General features: G+C 34.7%; 3 protein-coding genes and 2 long non-coding RNA genes across 6 annotated transcripts; 3 read left to right on the top strand and 2 right to left on the bottom strand.

Annotated features, from left to right (window-relative positions):
* Nucleotides 1-2,070: 2,070 nt before the first annotated feature.
* LOC139846707 (beta-amylase 3, chloroplastic) lies at nt 2,071-8,413 on the top strand. Its single transcript, XM_071836197.1, has 5 exons — nt 2,071-2,651; nt 3,176-3,386; nt 4,219-4,329; nt 4,446-5,264; nt 8,268-8,413. The coding sequence occupies exons 1-4, from the start codon at nt 2,107-2,109 to the stop codon at nt 5,229-5,231; spliced, it is 1,653 nt and encodes a 550-aa protein (XP_071692298.1). The 5' UTR covers nt 2,071-2,106; the 3' UTR covers nt 5,232-5,264; nt 8,268-8,413.
* On the bottom strand, nt 5,463-7,436 carry LOC139847445 (uncharacterized). Its single transcript, XR_011759492.1, has 2 exons — nt 6,210-7,436; nt 5,463-6,053 (listed from the first exon to the last, which is right to left on the bottom strand). It is a non-coding gene; the product is annotated as an uncharacterized lncRNA (long non-coding RNA).
* On the bottom strand, nt 7,445-8,196 carry LOC139847444 (uncharacterized). The gene is made up of 3 exons (XR_011759491.1): nt 8,038-8,196; nt 7,789-7,962; nt 7,445-7,686 (listed from the first exon to the last, which is right to left on the bottom strand). It is a non-coding gene; the product is annotated as an uncharacterized lncRNA (long non-coding RNA).
* A 575-nt stretch (nt 8,414-8,988) lies between the features above and the next one.
* Nucleotides 8,989-15,583, top strand: LOC139846653 (uncharacterized). Of its 2 annotated transcripts, none has more exons than XM_071836138.1 (2): nt 8,989-11,531; nt 14,263-15,583. In XM_071836138.1, exon 1 carries the CDS (start codon nt 8,991-8,993, stop codon nt 11,505-11,507), a length of 2,517 nt encoding a protein of 838 aa, XP_071692239.1. In that variant the 5' UTR covers nt 8,989-8,990; the 3' UTR covers nt 11,508-11,531; nt 14,263-15,583. The 2 variants fall into 2 exon arrangements, with proteins under 2 accessions (XP_071692239.1, XP_071692240.1); XM_071836139.1 differs by having other exon boundaries at nt 14,274-15,583.
* LOC139850087 (uncharacterized) lies at nt 11,546-15,247 on the top strand. Its single transcript, XM_071839681.1, has 3 exons — nt 11,546-12,461; nt 13,101-14,156; nt 14,274-15,247. Exons 1-3 carry the CDS (start codon nt 11,546-11,548, stop codon nt 15,245-15,247), a joined length of 2,946 nt encoding a protein of 981 aa, XP_071695782.1.
* Nucleotides 15,584-20,885: the final 5,302 nt, after the last annotated feature.

Raw genomic sequence — 20,885 nt, forward strand, 5'->3', positions numbered from 1 at the left:
ATTTTAGTTTGTAATGAGTAATGACGTTTTGTTTGTCATTCCTTGTGGTGCCGTCGTGAGCTTTTGTTCGGTTCATGTTGTTGGGTTGCTCGATAGTTCCTTCGGTTTGTATGGTTTTGGATTTCATCTATTCGATGAAGTTCGCCTTTTTAGTTATATAAGTTTCTTGTTTTTCTTAGAAAAAATAATAATTGAATTTTATATTATGAATGTTGAATTTACTTTAATTTTTATAACAAATTAAAGTCGACCAAAAATCATAGTACGGAATATATGAGAAATATATTTGGGCGAAGCCTGGGAGCGTTTATAAGTAGAGTATGTGGTGGACAAGATAAAAAGGAACAAGAAAGAGGATAAGGTGTTAATATCCTCCAATCAAACACAAAAAGTGATAACTCGATTCCACGTAAGAACGAAAAGTACGTTACCAGCTGTAAATCTAACCAAGATATTATTCCCATTCTTACATTTCAAACCTTTAAAATTCAAATTTACATACCGATGTGTGACAAAATAGATACATCCGTTGATAATGTTATCTCAACATATATAAATTTTCAAAATGACTATATGAGTATTAATTGGTTGAAGTAACTCATTCGATTGTGCATGCTAATTGCTAATTCTATTTGATTTTATATATGTTGATTGATCGTGCTTGATTAAACCACACAATTAGGACGATTTGATTGGTGTCTTGATATACAACTATACAATGTTTTGGGTTATGATATTTTATGAGTATTATTGACGTTATAACCACTTTGCACATGGAATATTCTATATGCGTAAATATAAAATATCTAAGCAAAGATTTTTAAGTGTACCATAAATACAAGTCGAGCGAGTCAACCAATGATAATATTCTCGTCAATCTTTGTTTCTAACTTATCCTGATTTAAATCCTAAATGTTTATAATTATTTACAGAATATTATTATTGTGAAGCAAATTTCTTTTAGCTTGAAGTATAACCATACCAAATAAATAACTTTGATTCTTCGAAAAGATTACTAATTTGGCAATTTTAAATTGCTTTTTTAATCAGGTTATGAGTTTAAGTGTACTAAATCCATCATATGAATACATTAACGAGTCCTATGATACAACATGTTAATGGATATGTAATGGTGGACAAAAATGATATAGATATTTAACCACCTAAGATATAGAGTAATGAGTAATATGTTTATAGTAGGGATGAGATCGGCACATGTCTCGTACTGTACTGTACTGTACTGATACCGAAAATTCCGATACCGAAACTAAGAAAAATCAAGAACGAATACCGTACCGAATATCGAAATCTGAACAGGTATTTTCGGTATTATACCTGTTTTTTCTGAATTTACATTTTTTTCAATTTTTACAACTTTTCTTTTTCAATTCACACAACTAATTTTGTCACACAACTAATATTGGTATACTTTTTGAATTATATTCACGAATATATCTTTTGACAAGGGTTTCATGGCATTTTGAAAAATAGAAGGTAGTGTAAAAGTTATATGAAGTGATTTGCATGGGTACGGATACCGAATGGTACCGATACTGTACCGGTACCGATAACGAATGATACCGTACCGAATGGTACCGATACCGAATAGTACCAATACCAAAATCGTGTCAAATCAAGAACCGATACCGATACCGAATACCATCGGTACAATATTTCGGTACCGGTAGTGGTATGGTACCGGTACGGTTTCGGTATTTCGGGATTTATGCTCATCCTCAGTTTATAGTATCTACCTGATTTTCTATAAAAATTATAAATAATAATAACGTTCTTTTAAAGAAGGGGGATGATTCTCACACACACTTTTTTGATCCTCACACACCTATTTTAACTTTTTACTCTTCTAATAATACTCAATTGGTGTGTGAGGATTAAAAAATATGTGTGCGAATCATTCCCCTTTAAAGAATGCTTACGCGTCTCTGAAAATTTTGGGTAACCAATTTTGATATTTTATGCCCTTTTTCCTACAAAAGGGACCCACAAATATTGTCTTCTATCCACATTTCATTTTATAAAGTAGCATAACACCCTTCTTACATTCCCACATACATACATTTCTTCAAAAATTTCTTAAAATTTCAAATGGCTTTAACTCTTCGTTCTTCTACATCCTTTTTAAATCTGAAATATATCAAGACAATAAAAACCCTTGACGATTTCTCCGCCACCATTAGTTTTACACAAATCAAACCTACACGTCGTTTAAGAGCCAAAAATTCGTTACAAGATGCTCAAATAACGCGCGATGATCAAAAGATGATATCGCCATTCGATCATGGTTTGTTCGATGAACAAAAAGAAAAATATTACTCTTTATCAAGTGGTCATCAAGTAGAAAACAACTCAAGGGTGCCTGTTTATGTTATGTTGCCTCTTGATACGGTTACATTAAGTGGCCATTTGAACAAACCTAAAGCGATGAACGCGAGTTTAATGGCGTTAAAAAGCGCAGGAGTTGAAGGTGTAATGGTTGATGTTTGGTGGGGCCTAGTTGAAAAAGATGGACCAATGAAGTATAATTGGGATGGGTATGTTGAACTTGTGAACATGGTTCAAAAACATGGATTAAAGCTTCAAGCTGTTATGTCTTTTCATCAGTGTGGAGGCAATGTTGGAGACTCATGCAGGTATACTAGCTAGTTAATTAAATTAATTTATTCTTTTAATTTCATTATTATATTTTCATTAGTAATCTTAATCATAATATTGTTATTATAGATATAAATTCAGGTCCTAAAGAAATGATGTAGAAGGATATTATTTGTTAGAGCCATCATGATATTTCAATATATACTTTTTTCTTTATCATAGTGTACGTATATTATATTTAATTATTAAGTACGAAGTATTTAATTTAGAGCTAGCCTAGTTTATATTTATATATTGGTTAATCCTCTACGGTAATTTATGTGATCTTTAGGGGATAATAATGATTTATATATACATAGGTTATTTATTTTCGTTATATTAATATTAAAAAGCTTTTTTGTAAGACGGTTTTTATTCATCCCAAAAGTTAATTGTTAATTATTTTATTTTCATAAAAATTATTATCTTCATTTCATTCTTATTCTTATTTTAGGTTATTTTAAATGCAAAATACATTTATTGTGTAGATTTTAACATCACAATTTGATTACAAACATTATAGCATCCCGTTACCACCATGGGTTCTTGAAGAAATCAACCACAACCCCGATCTCGTCTACACCGATCGATCTGGCCGTAGAAACCCCGAGTACATCTCTTTAGGTTGTGACTCGGTTCCGGTCCTTAAAGGAAGAACTCCTATTCAAGTTTATTCGGATTTCATGAGAAGTTTTCAACAAAAATTCAAAAGTTACCTTGGAAATGTTGTTGTGGTACGTAATACTTACTTTGTTCCGTCTATTACAAAAGTGCAACTTTATTACTCCATATTTATTTATTTGAGTTGTAATCTATTGAATACAATAATTTGCTTGAAATTCAACGGATCAATCAGAGCGCGACATGTGGCGCAACAATCACATGTGATTGGAAAAAAAAATTAAATAATTTTTTTTAATTTTTTTTGAATTTTTTTTTTTTTAAATTTAACATTTCAAATTCAATCACATGTGATTGTAAAACTCAATCACATGTGATTGTAAAACACAATCACATGTGATTCTGCATGTCAAATTTAATCACATGTGATTGGAAAAAAAATTCAAATTTTTTTTCGAAAATAAATTTCAACCGGAAAGTGACTTTAATTTGGTGATTTGATCAAGTTTGTTAGCGTTTCATGATCATATCTTCAAAATTTCAGACTTTAATTCGGTGATTTGATGAAAAACTTGGTGTTTAAAGGTTTTAACACAAATTAATTAAAAATCGTCATTTTACTATAAAAAAAATTCAATCACATGTGATTGAATTTGACATGCAGAATCACATGTGATTGGATATTACAATCACATGTGATGGCATGCAGAATCACATGTGATTGAAAAAAAATTAAAAAATTCGAAAAAAAAAATTTCGGAAAAAAAAAATTCGAAAAAAAATTAAATTTTTTTTTTGAATTTTTTTTCAATCACATGTGATTATCGCACCACGTATCGCACTCTGAATGTTCACTTGAATCTCAACTTAAAATTTAGTTTCATTTGAATATTTCTCTTATTTATTTATTTAAAATACTTATTAAATTTATTTTAAAATTTACAGGAAATCCAAGTGGGTATGGGCCCATGTGGTGAGCTAAGATATCCATCTTATCCAGAAAGTAATGGGACGTGGAGGTTTCCAGGAATAGGTGAATTCCAATGTTATGACAAGGTAATTATGCTTTCATTACTTGTACCGTACAAGTGGTTAATACATAACTAAAACATTCCTTTTTTTGGAAATTGTTTTTCTAATTAAAAGTCTTCATGTTATTTGTATATAAACAGTACATGAAAGCCTCACTAGAAGCAACAGCAGATGCAAATGGAAACAAAGATTGGGGAACTAGTGGGCCCCATGATTCCGGCCAGTACAATCAGTTCCCGGAGGACACCGGCTTTTTCCGGCGAGAAGGTACATGGGACACCGATTACGGCCGGTTTTTCATGGAATGGTATTCAGGTAAACTAGTCGAACACGGTGACAAAATCTTAGGTTCGGCAGACAGCATATTCCGAGGAACCGGAACAAAACTTTCCGGCAAAGTTGCCGGAATTCATTGGCATTACAAAACTAGGTCACATGCTGCTGAATTAACGGCCGGATATTATAACACTAGAAATTCAGATGGGTATTTACCCATTGCTAGAATGTTAGCTAAATACGACGTCGTATTTAATTTTACGTGCATGGAAATGAGGGATAATGAGCAACCAGAACATGCAAATTGTTCGCCTGAGGGTTTAGTAAAGCAGGTGAAGTCAGCGGTTATAATTGCCGGAATCGAATTAGCGGGTGAAAATGCGTTAGAACGATACGATAGTGGTGCGTACGGACAAGTTTTGGCTACGAGTAGATCGGATTCAGGGAACGGGTTATGTGCATTTACCTTTTTGAGATTGAATAAGCGGTTGTTTGAGGCGGAGAATTGGCGGCAATTGGTGAATTTTGTTCGGAGTATGTCGGAAGGTGGACGGGTGAAGTTGCCGGAACATGATTCGAGTAGAACTGATCTTTATGTTCGGTTTGTTGATCTTAAGTTGAAGGAGGATAAAGAGATTGTATTGGTGTAGATATTATTATTTTGTTTATGTGTACGTAACAAGGTTGAGGTCAGCCGCGCGATGCTGCGTCGGACCTGGGTTGTTTTTTCAATGCATACAATAATCAGCACACAATGAAGCATAGTTACATCTATAGCTGAAGGTCATTAGCATAACATATAGAAGAATCTACAACTGCAAATAATTCAAGTTTGTGACAAAAATAGATTTGTATAGTAAGTAATGCAAATAAGAATGAGAAAACACAAAAAACAATAGAGATTGACAGTAATATACTAATATCTTTAAACTGTCCAAACCGGTTTTGTTCCTTAAGAAATGCTGTAAAAAAAGAAGGCAATGTAACACGGGAACCAACTTCTGATCTAGCGTAACCACCCCTATCAACAGCGCCGTACAACCCACTTAGGTATACGGCTCGTTCTAAGAAGAAGGCTGTGCATAATGTGCCGCTCGCGTAACTCACAACAATAATACATATTCATCGTAAGCCTTTTGCATTTTCTACTTCTACATATTCACGTAATCTCATGACATCAGGAGGTTCCTTTTCTCTAGTTAACCAAACACGGCCTCGTTCGCAACACCCATGATCACAAACATGTTCGCAAGTAGATGCTTTCAGGCGTTCTTCATACAGAAAATTCGCATCAGAATGGCTACAAACGTTATAGCAAGCTCCTAAATATTGGTAAAACGAAGAGACACTTGATGTTTATACGACAATACATACATCAGTACGATGTAAACTGAAAAAGAACGACTATTTCCAAAGATACAAATTAGCCACACCTTCATCATTCGAGGCTACACCGCCATGACGATCAACAACTGGAAAAGCATGTACAACAGACGTTGCTAGTCAAATGACAGATTAAGCTTCCATAACCGCGCCAGAAAATAGATAAGGTATATCATGCAATTAACAATGCAGCAAAAGTGAAAAATAATGCTATCAAACACAAACAAAAGAAAAAAAGGCAGTACCAGGTGTAACGTGTAACAGATGAAGTAGAAACGTTGCACGAAGCTTCGTCTGATAACAGGACAGCAGTTCGTATGTTGTTTTTAATCCCAGAATTTATTACTAACAGTAGCAAAGGAAGGATATGGAAATGAAGCTTCCGCACAATTAAGATGCCGTAAGATGTTTGTAGTAGCAATTTGTCTTGAAGATATTACAGGCATTTCAGAACCAATATCGTGTTCACTAACAACCCCATGAGAAGTATTCTTATTGTGAGCTGACCAATTTTGGCGTTTTGCACTTGCAATTAGGCTGTTTCAGCCTAATATAACGAACCCCCATTCTCTCAAGGTCACATAGTAACAACATTATAAAATGAAAATATATAATTTATAGTATGAAATGTCAACTACTAATGCCCAAAGACTTATAGCAACAGCATTCGATAACCAACAGTATATGTAAACTAATTGCTAAACAACCGCACACTATGAACAACATTCAATAACCAAGGAAATATGTAAAAGCTAACTGCTAAACAAACGCAGACTATGAACATTTATAATAAAAAGCAAGGGATCAAAATCAGCAAAAACCAACTATTTACAAAAGTTAAAGAAAGACAAAAAAAACTTACGGAACGAAGCTCTAATATGGTGGATCACACTCACAAAACCTATAAAAACTCACCATTACAAATTTAAGAACAACTCAATCGGGCATTTTATCAAACATCTGATATGCATTTCTATTTTTTTTCTTTTTAGCAACTCATATTTCTGCTCAACAAAGCGTGAATATGCATACAAAAGGAATAAACAAACACCTAAATAATCAGTTAATTACAAATAGAATGCATCTTTTACAATCAATTGCAGGTTGAAGGCTTAAACTGTTTGGGAAGAAGATACAAATGACGATTTAAAACATCTTTTCGAACCTATAAAGAACAAATCAGATATATTTTATACTCCTATTCTGGATATTTTCATTTACAATTGTAGAACGAAATATCACCATCTAAGGTATAAAAAAAACCCATAGAAAAAACACTTGTATTAAAATCGAAAAAATAACGATAGTAAACTATTTTTACAACAAAAATAAACAAATAACCAAACATGAAATCTACTAATTATTAGAAAGTTACAGGAACAATACCAGGCGTAGATACGGACGGTGGTCATAGATGACAAAACAGTGATGTTGAGGGATTTGAGTTTTCTCGCATTAAACCGTAATCTTTATCCCAACGTTTATATGCTATCATTCAACAATTACTAACTATAATTATTTAAGCAAACAATTCACGGGAAACACTTCTCATGGACACAATAAAAGATACATAGCATCATGATACCATCAGTGACCATGCAAACGAAAATATAATTTAAAAAAAAAATCAATCCAAAAGTGCGTAACCAAATAAATACTACGTAATAACAAAAAATACCCGGATTCTTGTGAAATTGAAAGAGTAATCTGTAACAGAACCACCTAAATGGAAAAAAACCCCAAACATGAGGATGATAGAAACAACAACGATGTTTCATTTCATAAAAATCATGATGAATAAAAAACTTAAAATTGAGAACAAACCAACTGTGTGGAAGTCGGATGGCAAGGAATTGCGGAACTTCAGGGAACATAATAACGTTGAATCTCTTCCAAATCGTCACGAAATCACGAACCCTAGGATTAATACATAATAGCGATGGATCTCTTCCAAATCGTCACAAAATCAGAAACCCTAATGTTAAGTTAGAATCGCACCTACAAAATGAACCGGAGAGGAAACTTTGATTAGAAAATATGAGACGATATAGAACGTAAAATTTGAGGAAATACCATAAGAGATTGATGGCAGTTGAGAAGCTAAAACCCCAAGCAAACGGTGGTCGCGAAGGAGCCGATGTGTGGTGGCGACGGAGGTGGTAGCGATGGAGAGGATATGTGGTGGCGATGGAGGCAGTAGGAAGAAGCTTCTGGTGGAAAGTGGTAAGTAGATGGGAGTATATAAATAGGTTACTGTTGAGGAACAGTAAAAAAATTTGCTCAAATGTAATAAGTATAATAAGTTAAAGTTACTATTGATTAACTAATGGGATCAAGTATATAAGTCTATGTTAAGAGATGGAAATAATTAGAGTAAGTGTTATTTATGTTAAGAAGGTGGATTAATTTTTTTTGTTACATCTTTGTATTAAACCTTGTATATTTGTTGAATATTATTTTGATTAATCTAAATAATATTATTCTCTCCACCGCCACTCACCGTCGTCGCCGGAAACAAACCACCGTCTTCAGATCCATCTCTCAAACTCAATCTCCGATCATTACCAAATCTTAAAATCTGTGACGGTTCCGCTTTCATCTGAGCTGGCGGCATAGTTGCCGCCGGAGAAGAATTAGTCGCCGTAATTTAATTATCATCGGAACTTGACGACGATCGTTTCTTACGGATCGCACCGCCGACCGGAATTTTACGGAGAGTGCCGCCTTTAGTCGGATAAGGGAATTTTATTTGGGGATTTGTGGGTTTAATTGATAGACGGATAAGGCTTCTATGTTAGATGAAGCTATCGAATATCTCAAGCAACTTCAGATTCGAGTTCAGGTATCCACTTCTTTGGTAATTAATTACTTAATTTTAAAAAATTTGTTGCATCTTTATTAATATCAATCAAAAAAAAAAAAAAAAAACGAGTAAGAACAAATGAGGATGGGATAAACTGGTGGTTGGTTGCTAGTCAACAACTGATAAGTGAATTTAAGATCGGATTTTGAAATACTCTTTTATCATGTCAAACATACCGATATCCCCTTTTACACCAAAAGCATCGAACAACCAATCCCAGTCGAAACAATCTTTCTTTGCTGATAACAAGCATATCCGATATCAGCCTATCAATCAGGGTATTTGGGTTAAAATTGATCATAATAAGCAAAACTCACCTTCAAAAAACCCTAACCCTAATTACAATAACCAGCAGAATCCAACCCACCTTGTCCGATCCAAATCTGGTCTCAATCATCACTCGACAAGGTTAAACTCATCCTACAATCAATTATACAACAACTTCAAAATACGGGAATCAGCCACCAACCTTATCAATCGTTATGGCAAGCCTTTTCCAGATGCGAATAATTCTAAAACAAATCAATTGCCAAAACCGATCGACAAGTCTAGAATTACTTCATACCTCTTCCACAACTTTCCCGAACACTGGTGTTCAACGGACTTATGGGATGTTTTCAAAAAATATGGCAATATCCACGAGGTTTACATCCCCAGGAAGACCTTAAAAAACGGAAGGAAGTTTGGTTTTGTTAGATTCTTAGACGTTCCAGATTACCACAAAGATTCTCTTGCGAGGAGACTAAGTCTCATTGTTGCGGGTGACAATTTACTCAAAGTATACAAGGCCCGTGATCCCGAAGGAAAGAAACAAGCTCCACAGCCTAACAATGCAAAATCGGGTTCTAGGAACAATGTTAAGGTTGCATTTAACTCACCTGTAGACGAAAGGAATTTCAAAGAAGTGGTCCTAAACAAGCAGGCTACAAACTACGGCATCCCCTCGATTAAGGTAAATTCTAATGATGATCTTATCCAAATACTTGGTCAAGCGGTTATTGCCAAAGTTAAAGATCTTGAATTCCTTGAATATTTTAATGAAATATGTGAAAGTGAAAACCTTGGTGGGTTTACTATCAAATACCTGGGCGGGCATGATCTAATGCTTATATTTGAGGAACCCAACCCGGCCCTAGACTTGATTAACAATTCGGAACACCCATTATGGAAATGGCTTGAAGATATAAACCCATGGGATCCCGAAATTTACAAAACCTCTGGTAGACTTGTTTATGTTAACATATTCGGGGTACCTATTACTTGTTGGTTAGAATCCACATTCATTGACATAGCAAAAAATTGGGGCGAGGTAATTGAAACGTTTAATTGCTCTATAACCAATGAGAACAACCAAGATTTATCGCATGGCTCGGTAATTATCAAAACAAACAATTTCTCACCGATAAACGGCCAAGTTATTATCAACCCCGGTGACGTCAATCAATCTAAGGCTTACATCATTGAAGTTCAAAACTTTTCTATGTTTAACACTTATGGTGATATCGATAATTCGTCGAATTGGGATGATGAAATTCTTTCGGACGATCACATTTCTGACGAAGAGTCCCACTTGGATTGTGAAAATCGAGTTGAAGGAAACGCTGAAAAGACCACCCGTAACAACAACCACGATCCCACGCCTCCTCACCAAACCTCCTCTAATTCCTCTAAACGAATGGATACTCGTCCCTTTAATAATAATGCCGATAACCAATCTCTCCAATCTCCTAGCATATCGAAACCCATCAACCACTTTGACACCACAAACCCTCACACCCATAATCCTTCCAATCCCGAAACTGTTTTAAATAATACTAGCTCTACAAAAGAAACTAGCCCATCGAATGAAACTGATCCAATTGAACCACCTCCTATTCCTGATTTTAATACAGCAAGGCCATATAATACCACCTCATATCAACCAAAACCAAAAACCATCCCTTTGGAGTCCACTGTAATCACGCAGCCCATTACCACCAATACCCCCCCAAGCCCACCAAGAGAGGATACCCTTGCAATCCCGCAGCCCAACACTGTTATTAACGGCCCATCGAATCAAGTAAATGATACCCCTGTTACACCTAGCCACATCTCGGGTAAATCTAATATGGACAGCTCACCTCAACACATTCTAACAAATGATTTATGCTCACCAATAGTGACACAAGAACATGCAGATTCTGTTCCCGAAACCCTCCCTCACCATACCACAAACGACACCCCCTGTACTACCCCTTTAAACCCTCAATCCAACTCTCCATTAAATTTTATGCCTGCCCCTAACGCTACACAACAAACAAATTCCGATCCTTTCAACCTCGAACCTTTACTTTATACGGGTAAAGAAATTTCTAAAAAGAGAAAAATTTCTAGCACCATCGCCAAACCTATCATTAAGTCAAAAAACACCTCTCAAAACCCAGATTTTAAAAGACCTAGATCCAATATGCTTTACATCAAACATCTAGCTAGAAGTGGCCAAAAGCTTAGAATCTCTCAACTGGCTAAACGTTGTAAGTCCTCGTCTAACGGTGGTGGTAGCACATCCTACTTCTCGAAGGGATCTCATATGGACATGGTACATAACAAAAAGACTAAAAAGACAGGTTCTACCTCTAGCAAAAGCTTGGATACGTTCGAATTCGGGAAAAGCATCGGGATTCGTCGCAACAACCCATGAATCCACCTCCGTCACATCGATTCTGTAAGTTTTTTCTCATGTGTACGATTTCTCTTAATATTCGGGGTATTGGACAAACGGGTAAAATAAGCTGGCTTAAACGTATTTGCTATAAAGAAAAACCATCAATTCTAGGCCTCCAGGAAACCAAATGCGGCCAAACACGTGACAACACCATTGAATCTTTCTGGGGTAATTCTGATTTTAAATTCGTCCAAAAGGATTCGGATGGTGCTTCCGGAGGTATCCTAACTATTTGGGATACTAATATCTTTTCGTTCAACTATGCTATTGAGGGTGAATTCTTTCTTGCAATTTGTGGCACGTGGGCGGGTCATGACTCTGAAATTGCCTTCATTAATGTTTATGGCCCCCATTCCCATTCAAAAAAACTTAGACTTTGGAGCGAACTCTCATCCCTTACTAACTCCCTTAATATCCCACACATTGTTTTTGGTGACTTCAACGAAGTAAGAAACAAAACAGAACGCATGAACACAGAGTATAATCTAAATTGGGCAGATAATTTTAATAACTTTATAAATAACTCTGGATTAATTGATCTTCCTTTAGGCGGTAAAAGGTTCACAAGGATTTGTGAAAAAACAATGAAGTTTAGTAAACTTGACCGATTCCTCATTTCCGATGGCATCTTCACTATCTGGCCCAACACATCCTCCAAAACTCTAGATCGGGACCTTTCTGACCACTGTCCCATTATCCTAAGAAATAACCTCCTCGATTCTGGCCCTAAGCCAATACGTGTCTTTGACACATGGCTAGATCTAAAAGATGCCGACACCATCATAGAAAAGGCTTGGTTGATCCCAATTAGTGGGAATAGGCCTGACTGCATTTTCCGTAACAAACTAAAAAACGTTAAATTAGAACTTAAAAAACATAGTAATCAACTTGATAACTTAGACTCCCAAATACGTGATCATCTTACTGAATGTAATAATTGGGAACAAACCGCCGAAACTAGACCTTTATCCGAAACTGAAAAACAAAAATGGATCGATGAAAAAATGCATCACATCGTCAAAGAAAAAAAGAAAACAAACATGCTTAAACAAAAATCCAGAATCAAATGGGCGCTTGAGGGTGATGAAAATTCGAAATACTTTCATAACTATATCAAAAGAAGAACAAGTAAAAACAACATCCACGGGCTCTCAATTAATGGTACATGGACTGAAGATCCTAATCTAATAAAACAAGAAGCATATTCCTATTTTAACAACATCTTCCGATCCAAACACTTACGTGACGAATGCCCTTTCGATCATGTTTCACATCTTGAATACATTTCTTCCTTGGACAATCAACTCCTAGAAGCTAAATTTAACGAAAAAGAAATATGGGAAGCCATATGTAATTGCGATAGCTCTAAAGCTCCTGGGCCGGACGGTTTCAACATGAGATTCTTTAAAAAACATTGGGAACTGATTAAAACCGACCTCATTAAATCTCTAGATTGGTTCTGGGAAAACTCAGAAATCTCCAAAGGATGTAATGCATCTTTCTTCACATTAGTCCCGAAAAAACCCAACCCAATCGGATTAAATGAATATCGCCCAATCTGTCTAATAGGTAGCTACTATAAAATTCTCACCAAAATACTCTCCAATCGCCTTGCCATGGTCATTCATAAAATCATTGGTAGTGAACAAACAGCTTTCCTCAAAGGTCGAAATATCCTAGATAGTGTCCTAATTGCAAACGAAATAATTGATGAATTAAAACGTAAAAAACAAAAAGGTTTAATCTTTAAAGTTGACTTCGAAAAGGCATTTGACTGCATTGAGTGGGACTTTCTATTTAAAACCATGCACTTCATGGGTTTTGGTCCAAAATGGATTGGTTTCATTCGGGCATGCCTTTGGTCATCATCTATTTCTGTACTAATCAATGGCTCTCCCACCAAAGAATTTTCCCCTGAAAGGGGAATTCGACAAGGTGACCCCATTTCGCCATTCCTGTTCATCATTGTTGCTGAAGGTCTTAACATACTTGTCAAAAGAGCATTAGCCAATGGTCATTTGCAAGGATTAAAGATCGGACATGACAATCTCAATATTACACACCTCCAATATGCTGATGATACAATCTTCTTCGGCGAATGGAATAAAAGAAACGCCAAATATATCTCCAAACTACTAAAATGTTTTGAAAATATTTCAGGCCTCAAAGTTAACTTCCGTAAAAGCAAACTTTACGGTATAGGTACATCTACGACCGAAACCGAACAAATGGCTTGCTACATGAACTGCTCTGCGGGTCATACCCCGTTCTCCTATCTTGGACTTCCTATTGGTGTACCCACATCTCACGCCTCCTCGTGGCAGCCGATCGTTGAGAAATTCGACAAAAGGCTTTCAGATTGGGCTGCTAAATCTATTTCTTTCGGAGGTCGACTTACGACCATCAAATCAATTCTTAGTAGTATCCCATTATACTACTTCTCCTTATTTCATGCACCATCCGCTATCCTTAAGATACTTGAATCTAAAAGACGGAAATTCTTCTGGGGAGGATCTTCAAACGATAATAAAATTAATTGGATCAAATGGGACCAAATAATTTTGCCATACGATTGTGGGGGTTTAAACGTGGGGTCCCTCTTTGCTAAAAACATATCATTACTTTGTAAATGGTGATGGCGTTTTAAAAACGAAGATAATGCATTATGGGTAAAAATAATCAAAAGCATTTATGGGCCGGGGGGAGGGTTGGATACTAACTTTTTATGCAGGAACATTTCAGGTCGCACCATTTGGAAAGAGATTATTAAAGCTGGAAAAGTTGCTGACAATATAGGCACAACCTTCACATCCTCGATTTCAAAGCGCATAGGAAATGGCACATCAATAAGCTTCTGGCATGATATATGGATCGGATCTGAGTGCTTAAAAGATACATTTCATAGACTATTCATGTTGGAATCCCGCAAAGAAGCAACTGTTGCTGATAGAATAATGAACGTTAACTCTACCTCGATCGGTAATTGGGATTGGTCCCGCCCTCCTAGTGGTCGTGCAAAGGATTATCTCACGGAGCTCAACAACCTAATAACATCTGTTATTATTTCAGATCGCCCCGACTCATGGAAATGTTCCCTTGACACATCCGGCATCTACACTTCAGCAGCACTGTCAAATCTGATCAATAAGCTTAAATACGGCACAAACTCTAGAAACCTTTCACTACCTCAAAACAAATTCGTTCCACAAAAGATATTCATTTTCTCATGGAGGGCCGTTCAACAAAAAATCCCGGTTAGAAGCGAACTCGATAAAAAAGGAATTGACCTTCACACCATCTTATGTCCCTTATGTGAGCACCAAATTGAAACCATTGATCACGCGTTGTTAAATTGTCAAAAAGTATCTTCAATATGGATACAATTTCTCGATTGGTGGAATCAAAACAACATAAGAATCTCTAACATCAATGATGCCATCATCTCGGATCAAGGCATATCAAATAATTCCATTGGTTCTTCAATATGGCAAGCTGCTAAATGGATTGCGTGCTACATTATTTGGAAACATAGGAACTTAAAGATTTTTTCCGGAAAAATATGGAACCCCGCTGTGATAATCTCCGAGATCCAATCTCAAAGCTTTAGCTGGATCTCAAATCGTTCACGGAAGAAAACACCTATCGATTGGCATCAATGGCTACTCAACCCGTCATTTTACGTGTCACCTCCTTCAAACCGCATAGGCGTCGGTTAACATAATTTAATTCAAATCGGGATGGTTTCGTTATTCTATATAGCCTATGTGGGTTAGATTAAATGGGTTGGTTGTGTGTCAACTTTGTAGTCGCTTGATCGGCACGGTTGTCCCCTCCTTCCCCGCTTGTTGTTCTTTTACGCAAGTTCGTCCCTCGTAGTGTTATCTAGTCTACGTCTCCCCCGATCATAAATTCAGATAATTATTCCATATTTTCTCAGCTGATCCGTTTCGTTTATAGCATTGTATAAAAGCATATAGGGACTTGTATTGTAATATTCCATATAATAATAATAATATTTTTGCTTTTCAAAAAAAAAAAAAAAAAGTAGATTTTAATATTATATTTTCGACCGAATTGTTGTTCACGTGCATAAAATCGTTGATTATAATTTCACTTTTATATTAAAGTTAAATTTAGGTGAATATATTTATAAAAAAGTAACTAAGAGTAATATATAAACAAATAAGTTCAAAAATTCAATAGTTCTTTAGTTATCATGACAAAATAGTTTTTATGCACTTTAGTTATAAAATTTAACAGTCCAAACTTGGTTGAACTCAAGTTCGAACGTGTGCATTTAGCACGTTCGACCTTTGTCACAAGGTATGTTTGAAATTTTTTTCGATCACATCAGGCACAAATTAGTGCATAATGAGCGCATGTTGTGGGTTTAACGTTAGTAACGCGTCGTCCCTTATTGGGTATCATGATGCCAGAGCTATCGTCGCTCGCAAGTCGAGCTTGAAACAATTTATAATTTCATTTTTAATGGCTACTTTCTAAAGCTTGAAATAATTTACAACAATTGGTTTTGTTAGACGTTAATGTTGTTGATACTTAGATGTCTTCTTGTCATTATATATATATATATATATATATATATATATATATATATATATATATATATATATATATATATATATGCAGGATCAATGGGGAAGTAACCAGTCGGGGGGAAGCAATTTTTTTTTTCGTTTTTTTTGAATTTTTTTTTCCGACATCAAGATCACACAAAAATATGAACATTTAGAAGAGACACTTCGTGATGAATGTTATTATTTTTGCGGGAAAACGTCGAAGAAGTAATATATAACAATTATCGTGTTTTTCGAGCGTATGTTGAGGTTTTAGACATTAGGGTTTAGATATTAGGGTTTATAGGGTTTAGATATTAGGGTTTAGAAATTTAGGGTTTAGGGTTTAGATTTAGGGTTTAGATTTAGGATTTAGATTGAGTTTTTAACACGAACGGTTTAGAGTTTAGGGTTTAGGGTTTGGTGTTTTGAGTTTATGGAATAAACCCAAAACACCATACCCTAAACCCTAAACCCTAAACTCTAAATCGGGCTAAATTTTACTTCACAAAACATGGAAAAAAACGTTAACATTCTTCACGAACAATATTATCTTGAATGTTATTTTTGTCGATCGTTTTTCCTCCAAAATAATAACATTCATCACGAAGTGTCTTTTCTAAATGTTTGATGTTTTAGCAGAGTGGTATATAAAATAGCTATTAAATTTTACAAGAAATACTATTAAATACGATACAATTTTACACAAGATATTTATTTATTTAGAGAATGGATATACTTAAACCTTCCTACAACACTTATAGGCAGTGTACCTAATCGTACAGTAGTGTAGTTTTTAGTAAGTTCGGTTCGTTCCACAGGGAAATCTTTAAACAAAGCTTAACGCTATATTAGTTTACTTTTATAAAAATACAAATATATATATAAGTAATATTATTATTATAAAGGGGGGTTTTTACCGTTTAATGACCGGTTTGTCGATTTTAAAACTTTAGTCGCAGTTAAAACCAAATGTAAAATAATAAATAAATACAAGACTTAATTTAAAGCGTAAAGTAAATAACGATAATAAAATTGCGATTAATAAAAATGCGATAAAATAAACTTGCGATAATTAAAAAGTACGATAATTAAAAGTGCAATTAAATACAATAACAATAAAAATGCGATAATTAGAAGTGCAATTAAATATAAAATAAAGGAAATTAAATATGAAATAAAAGAATTATGCTTATTTAAACTTCCGTAATCATGATGTTTGACGTGTTGATTTTAGTTTTATGCCCATGGGTTAATTGTCCTTTGTCCTGGATTATTTAATATGTTCATACGGATTTGTCCATAATAGTCCATCAGTCATAAATATAAAGAGCGAAAGCCTTCGTCAAATTATTCTTATTCCCGAAGTCAAATATTCCAACTAATTGGGGATTCGAATTGTAACAAGGTTTTAATACTTTGTTTAATGAATACACCAGGTTATCGACTGCGTGTAAACCAAGGTTTTACTACTTTGTTAACAATTACACCAATTACCCTTGAATGTAATTCACCCCTGTTTCAACAAGTCTATTAACTATTAATCCAGTTCCGTATCCGGTAAAATGAATAATTATTGGTATTTATAGATATCCCGCCCACCGTACCCAGTCAAGCGTATGTGGTTATATATAAATACGTCGAATTATAAGTTTGTATATTAAATTAACAAGGTATTGTTTAGTTAATATAAAACCCATTAATAGCCCATAGTCTAATTTCCACAAGTGTCGTTCTCTTATCCAAACCCCAATTATGGTACAAAGCCCAATTACCCAATTTTAGTAATTAGCCCAACATCATGATTACTTCGGATTAAATAAGCATAATAATAACTTAGCTACGAGACATTAAATTAAAAAGGTTGAACATAACTTACAATGATTAAAAATAGCGTAGCGTTACACGGACAGAATTTCGACTTACACACTTACAACATTCGCTAACATACCCTTATTATTATGATTTAAAATTAAAATTAAAATTAAAATTAAAATATAAATATATATATTTACGTATATATTGAGAGAGAGAGATATTAGATGATTTTTGCGATCAGAATTCGTTTGCTTTTATAGGGATTTTCAGAGTTTGGGGCTCCGCGACTCGCGGCCCTTTTGGCCTTCAAACTCCGCGAGTCACGGAGTTTGAAAATACAGCTCACACACTTTGGAGTCTTTCTTGCCGACGGTTTTATAAATAAATATAATATATTAAATAATTATAAGAATTATTTAAATATTATATTATATTTATGTGCATAGTTGACTTGTAATTTTTAGTCCGTTGCGTCGAGCGTTGAGAGTTGACTCTGGTCCCGGTTCCGGATTTTCGAACGTCCTTGCGTACAATTTTATATTTTGTACTTTGCGTTTTGAATCTTGTACTCTTGTAATTTTGAGACGTTTCTTATCAATAATTGGAACCTCTTTTATTGTCTTTTGTACTTTTGAGCTTTTTGGTTGTTTGCGTCTTCAATTCGTCGAATCTGTCTTTTGTCTTCACCTTTTATTATTTAAACGAATATCACTTTTAAATAGAACAATTGCAACTAAAAGCTTGTCTTTCTTGAGGAATAATGCTATGAAATATATGTTCGTTTTTAGCATTATCAAATATTCCCACACTTAAGCGTTGCTTGTCCTCAAGCAATATCGTCTTGAAATACTAGAATCACTTCTTTATTCTTCACACTTTGTACATCAGTGATTTCTATACGGCGGTATAAACAATGGTAGTAACGATATGGTTTACAGTCCTACATGACTATAAAAATTTAGATCCATTAAGGAAATTGGATCTTTATGAAAACATTTGATTTTTGAAAATTAAATCTAGTTTTTACCCTAGATAAGTTTTCCGGAATAACCCTTTACCGGTGTTTGCAAAATATTTTTGTGGGTTTGGTGGGTTTCAGATTTGAAAATTTTAGCTCAAAACTTATGGTTTTGTGTCACCCACTTGCTAACCTTGTATTTGGAAAGCAACACGTCCAGTTTACTTGTCCCGTATATTACCTTTCGATAAACTACCGTCCGGTTGTAAAGGAAAGCGTTGAACAAGCAACTGTTAAGGCAATGTCCCCCGACATGCTTTTAATTATGGTCTATAACGTGTCGGACGCAATTACTATCCTTGGTAGGAGCAATAGTAAAGCTCACCCTTATAATTTTTCGGTCTGGCACAAGGTCCTGTCTTTGACCACTATGCAACCACCGTTCTTACGGTTGACACCCGATTTAGTTCAGGTGACCTAATGAATTCCAGGTGAATTCCTAGGATTTTACGTTCAATGGTAATGAACGCATTGAGAATAGGGTTTTCAGAAAACAAATCGGTTTTTTTTTTTTTATCAAAATATTTTCTCGTTCAAGCTCGAGTTTAGATATCATTGAATTCCATGAGTTTGTAATTCTCAATCTTTAAGGTCAATCTCAAAGATTGAGTAATATCAGGCTTAAAAGCTGATTTTTGATCTTTTAAGGAGATTATCCTTTCTGGGGATCTGATTCATTAGTCTTATCCAGCTAATTTGCATGGTGCCCCCCCATTTTACGAGATAAATCCTTCTCATGGTAAGGATAAATCTGACCACTTGGCGACCCTGTTTTATGCTGAGGTCCGTGGATTTCTGCTGATTTTAGTGATGACTTTTCTAGATTTTTCGTCAACCTACAGCTGGTCTGGACGACAACTTCTTGACCTAAATCAAGAAGCGCGTGTCTTTTTCGGAAGACTTTACTTCCTTTTAATGATGGAATTGATTCATCGTGTAGATCCATCTTTTCTTTTATCGGGTAAAACAATTTAGTTTAGTCCAAAGCAAAAGTATTTTCAGTTATTTGTTACAGATATATGTGATATATGTTTCGAATAACTTGGTAAATTTTCTCACACTTGGCTTTTATTTTCCTTTTTATCGTCCTCTATTCCATTTTAAATGAATTTTAACATTTTGGTTTGTTTCTCAATTTATGTCCTTTCTGAGGTAACAATAATTTCGGTGTTAAAACCTAGTTTTATCGTTCATAGATATGTATAAACATGATTTTGAGTTCATTTAATTGAAAATTTTGAAAAATTTTACTAGATTTGGGTAGTCAGTATATAAGACTAGGGCTGTTCTTTATTATCAGAGAGCACTAGATTCTAATACAACTACTGCTTTACTAGTATTTTTAATGGTAAACCAACGTTTAAGATAAAAATTTTAAAATCCGAAATAATTTAACCCCTTCCCACACTTAAGATCTTGCAATGCCCTCATTTGCAAGAAATCAGTAACAATTTAAATTATTGAGGGTGATTTGTGTGAAAATGATTAAATTTTACCAAAGTTTCCAAATATATTGGCGTTTGTTTGCTGAATGATAAATGGTGCACATCATTTGTTCATTCCGTCTTGTTGTTATTTCACATATATTTTGCATCTTGTCGTCAAAATTAGTTGCTTTTGCTGAACTTAATGTCAGTCTTTGAAAATGCGTTGTTTTACCCTGTTGTGTACATAAGATAAACTGCAAACATATATACATATTTTTGAAGTTTGGTATATTACCCCACATTCAAAAATTATTAAAATCTAAGAATAAAAGTTAGAAAATTATAAAAACTATTACAATATTAACATAAGTATTAAACGTATCAATCATTACAAATTACAAAATATTAAAAAAAAACTAAGTAGACTAGGGATGATATTGATACCAATAGGGGTTCCAAGCATAACCATAGGTGCTATAAAATGCTTCGGCAGGGTTATACGTAGGATACGGTGGTT

This window comes from Rutidosis leptorrhynchoides, chromosome 5 (genome assembly GCF_046630445.1).
Source record: "Rutidosis leptorrhynchoides isolate AG116_Rl617_1_P2 chromosome 5, CSIRO_AGI_Rlap_v1, whole genome shotgun sequence".
Taxonomy (NCBI): Eukaryota; Viridiplantae; Streptophyta; class Magnoliopsida; order Asterales; family Asteraceae; genus Rutidosis; species Rutidosis leptorrhynchoides.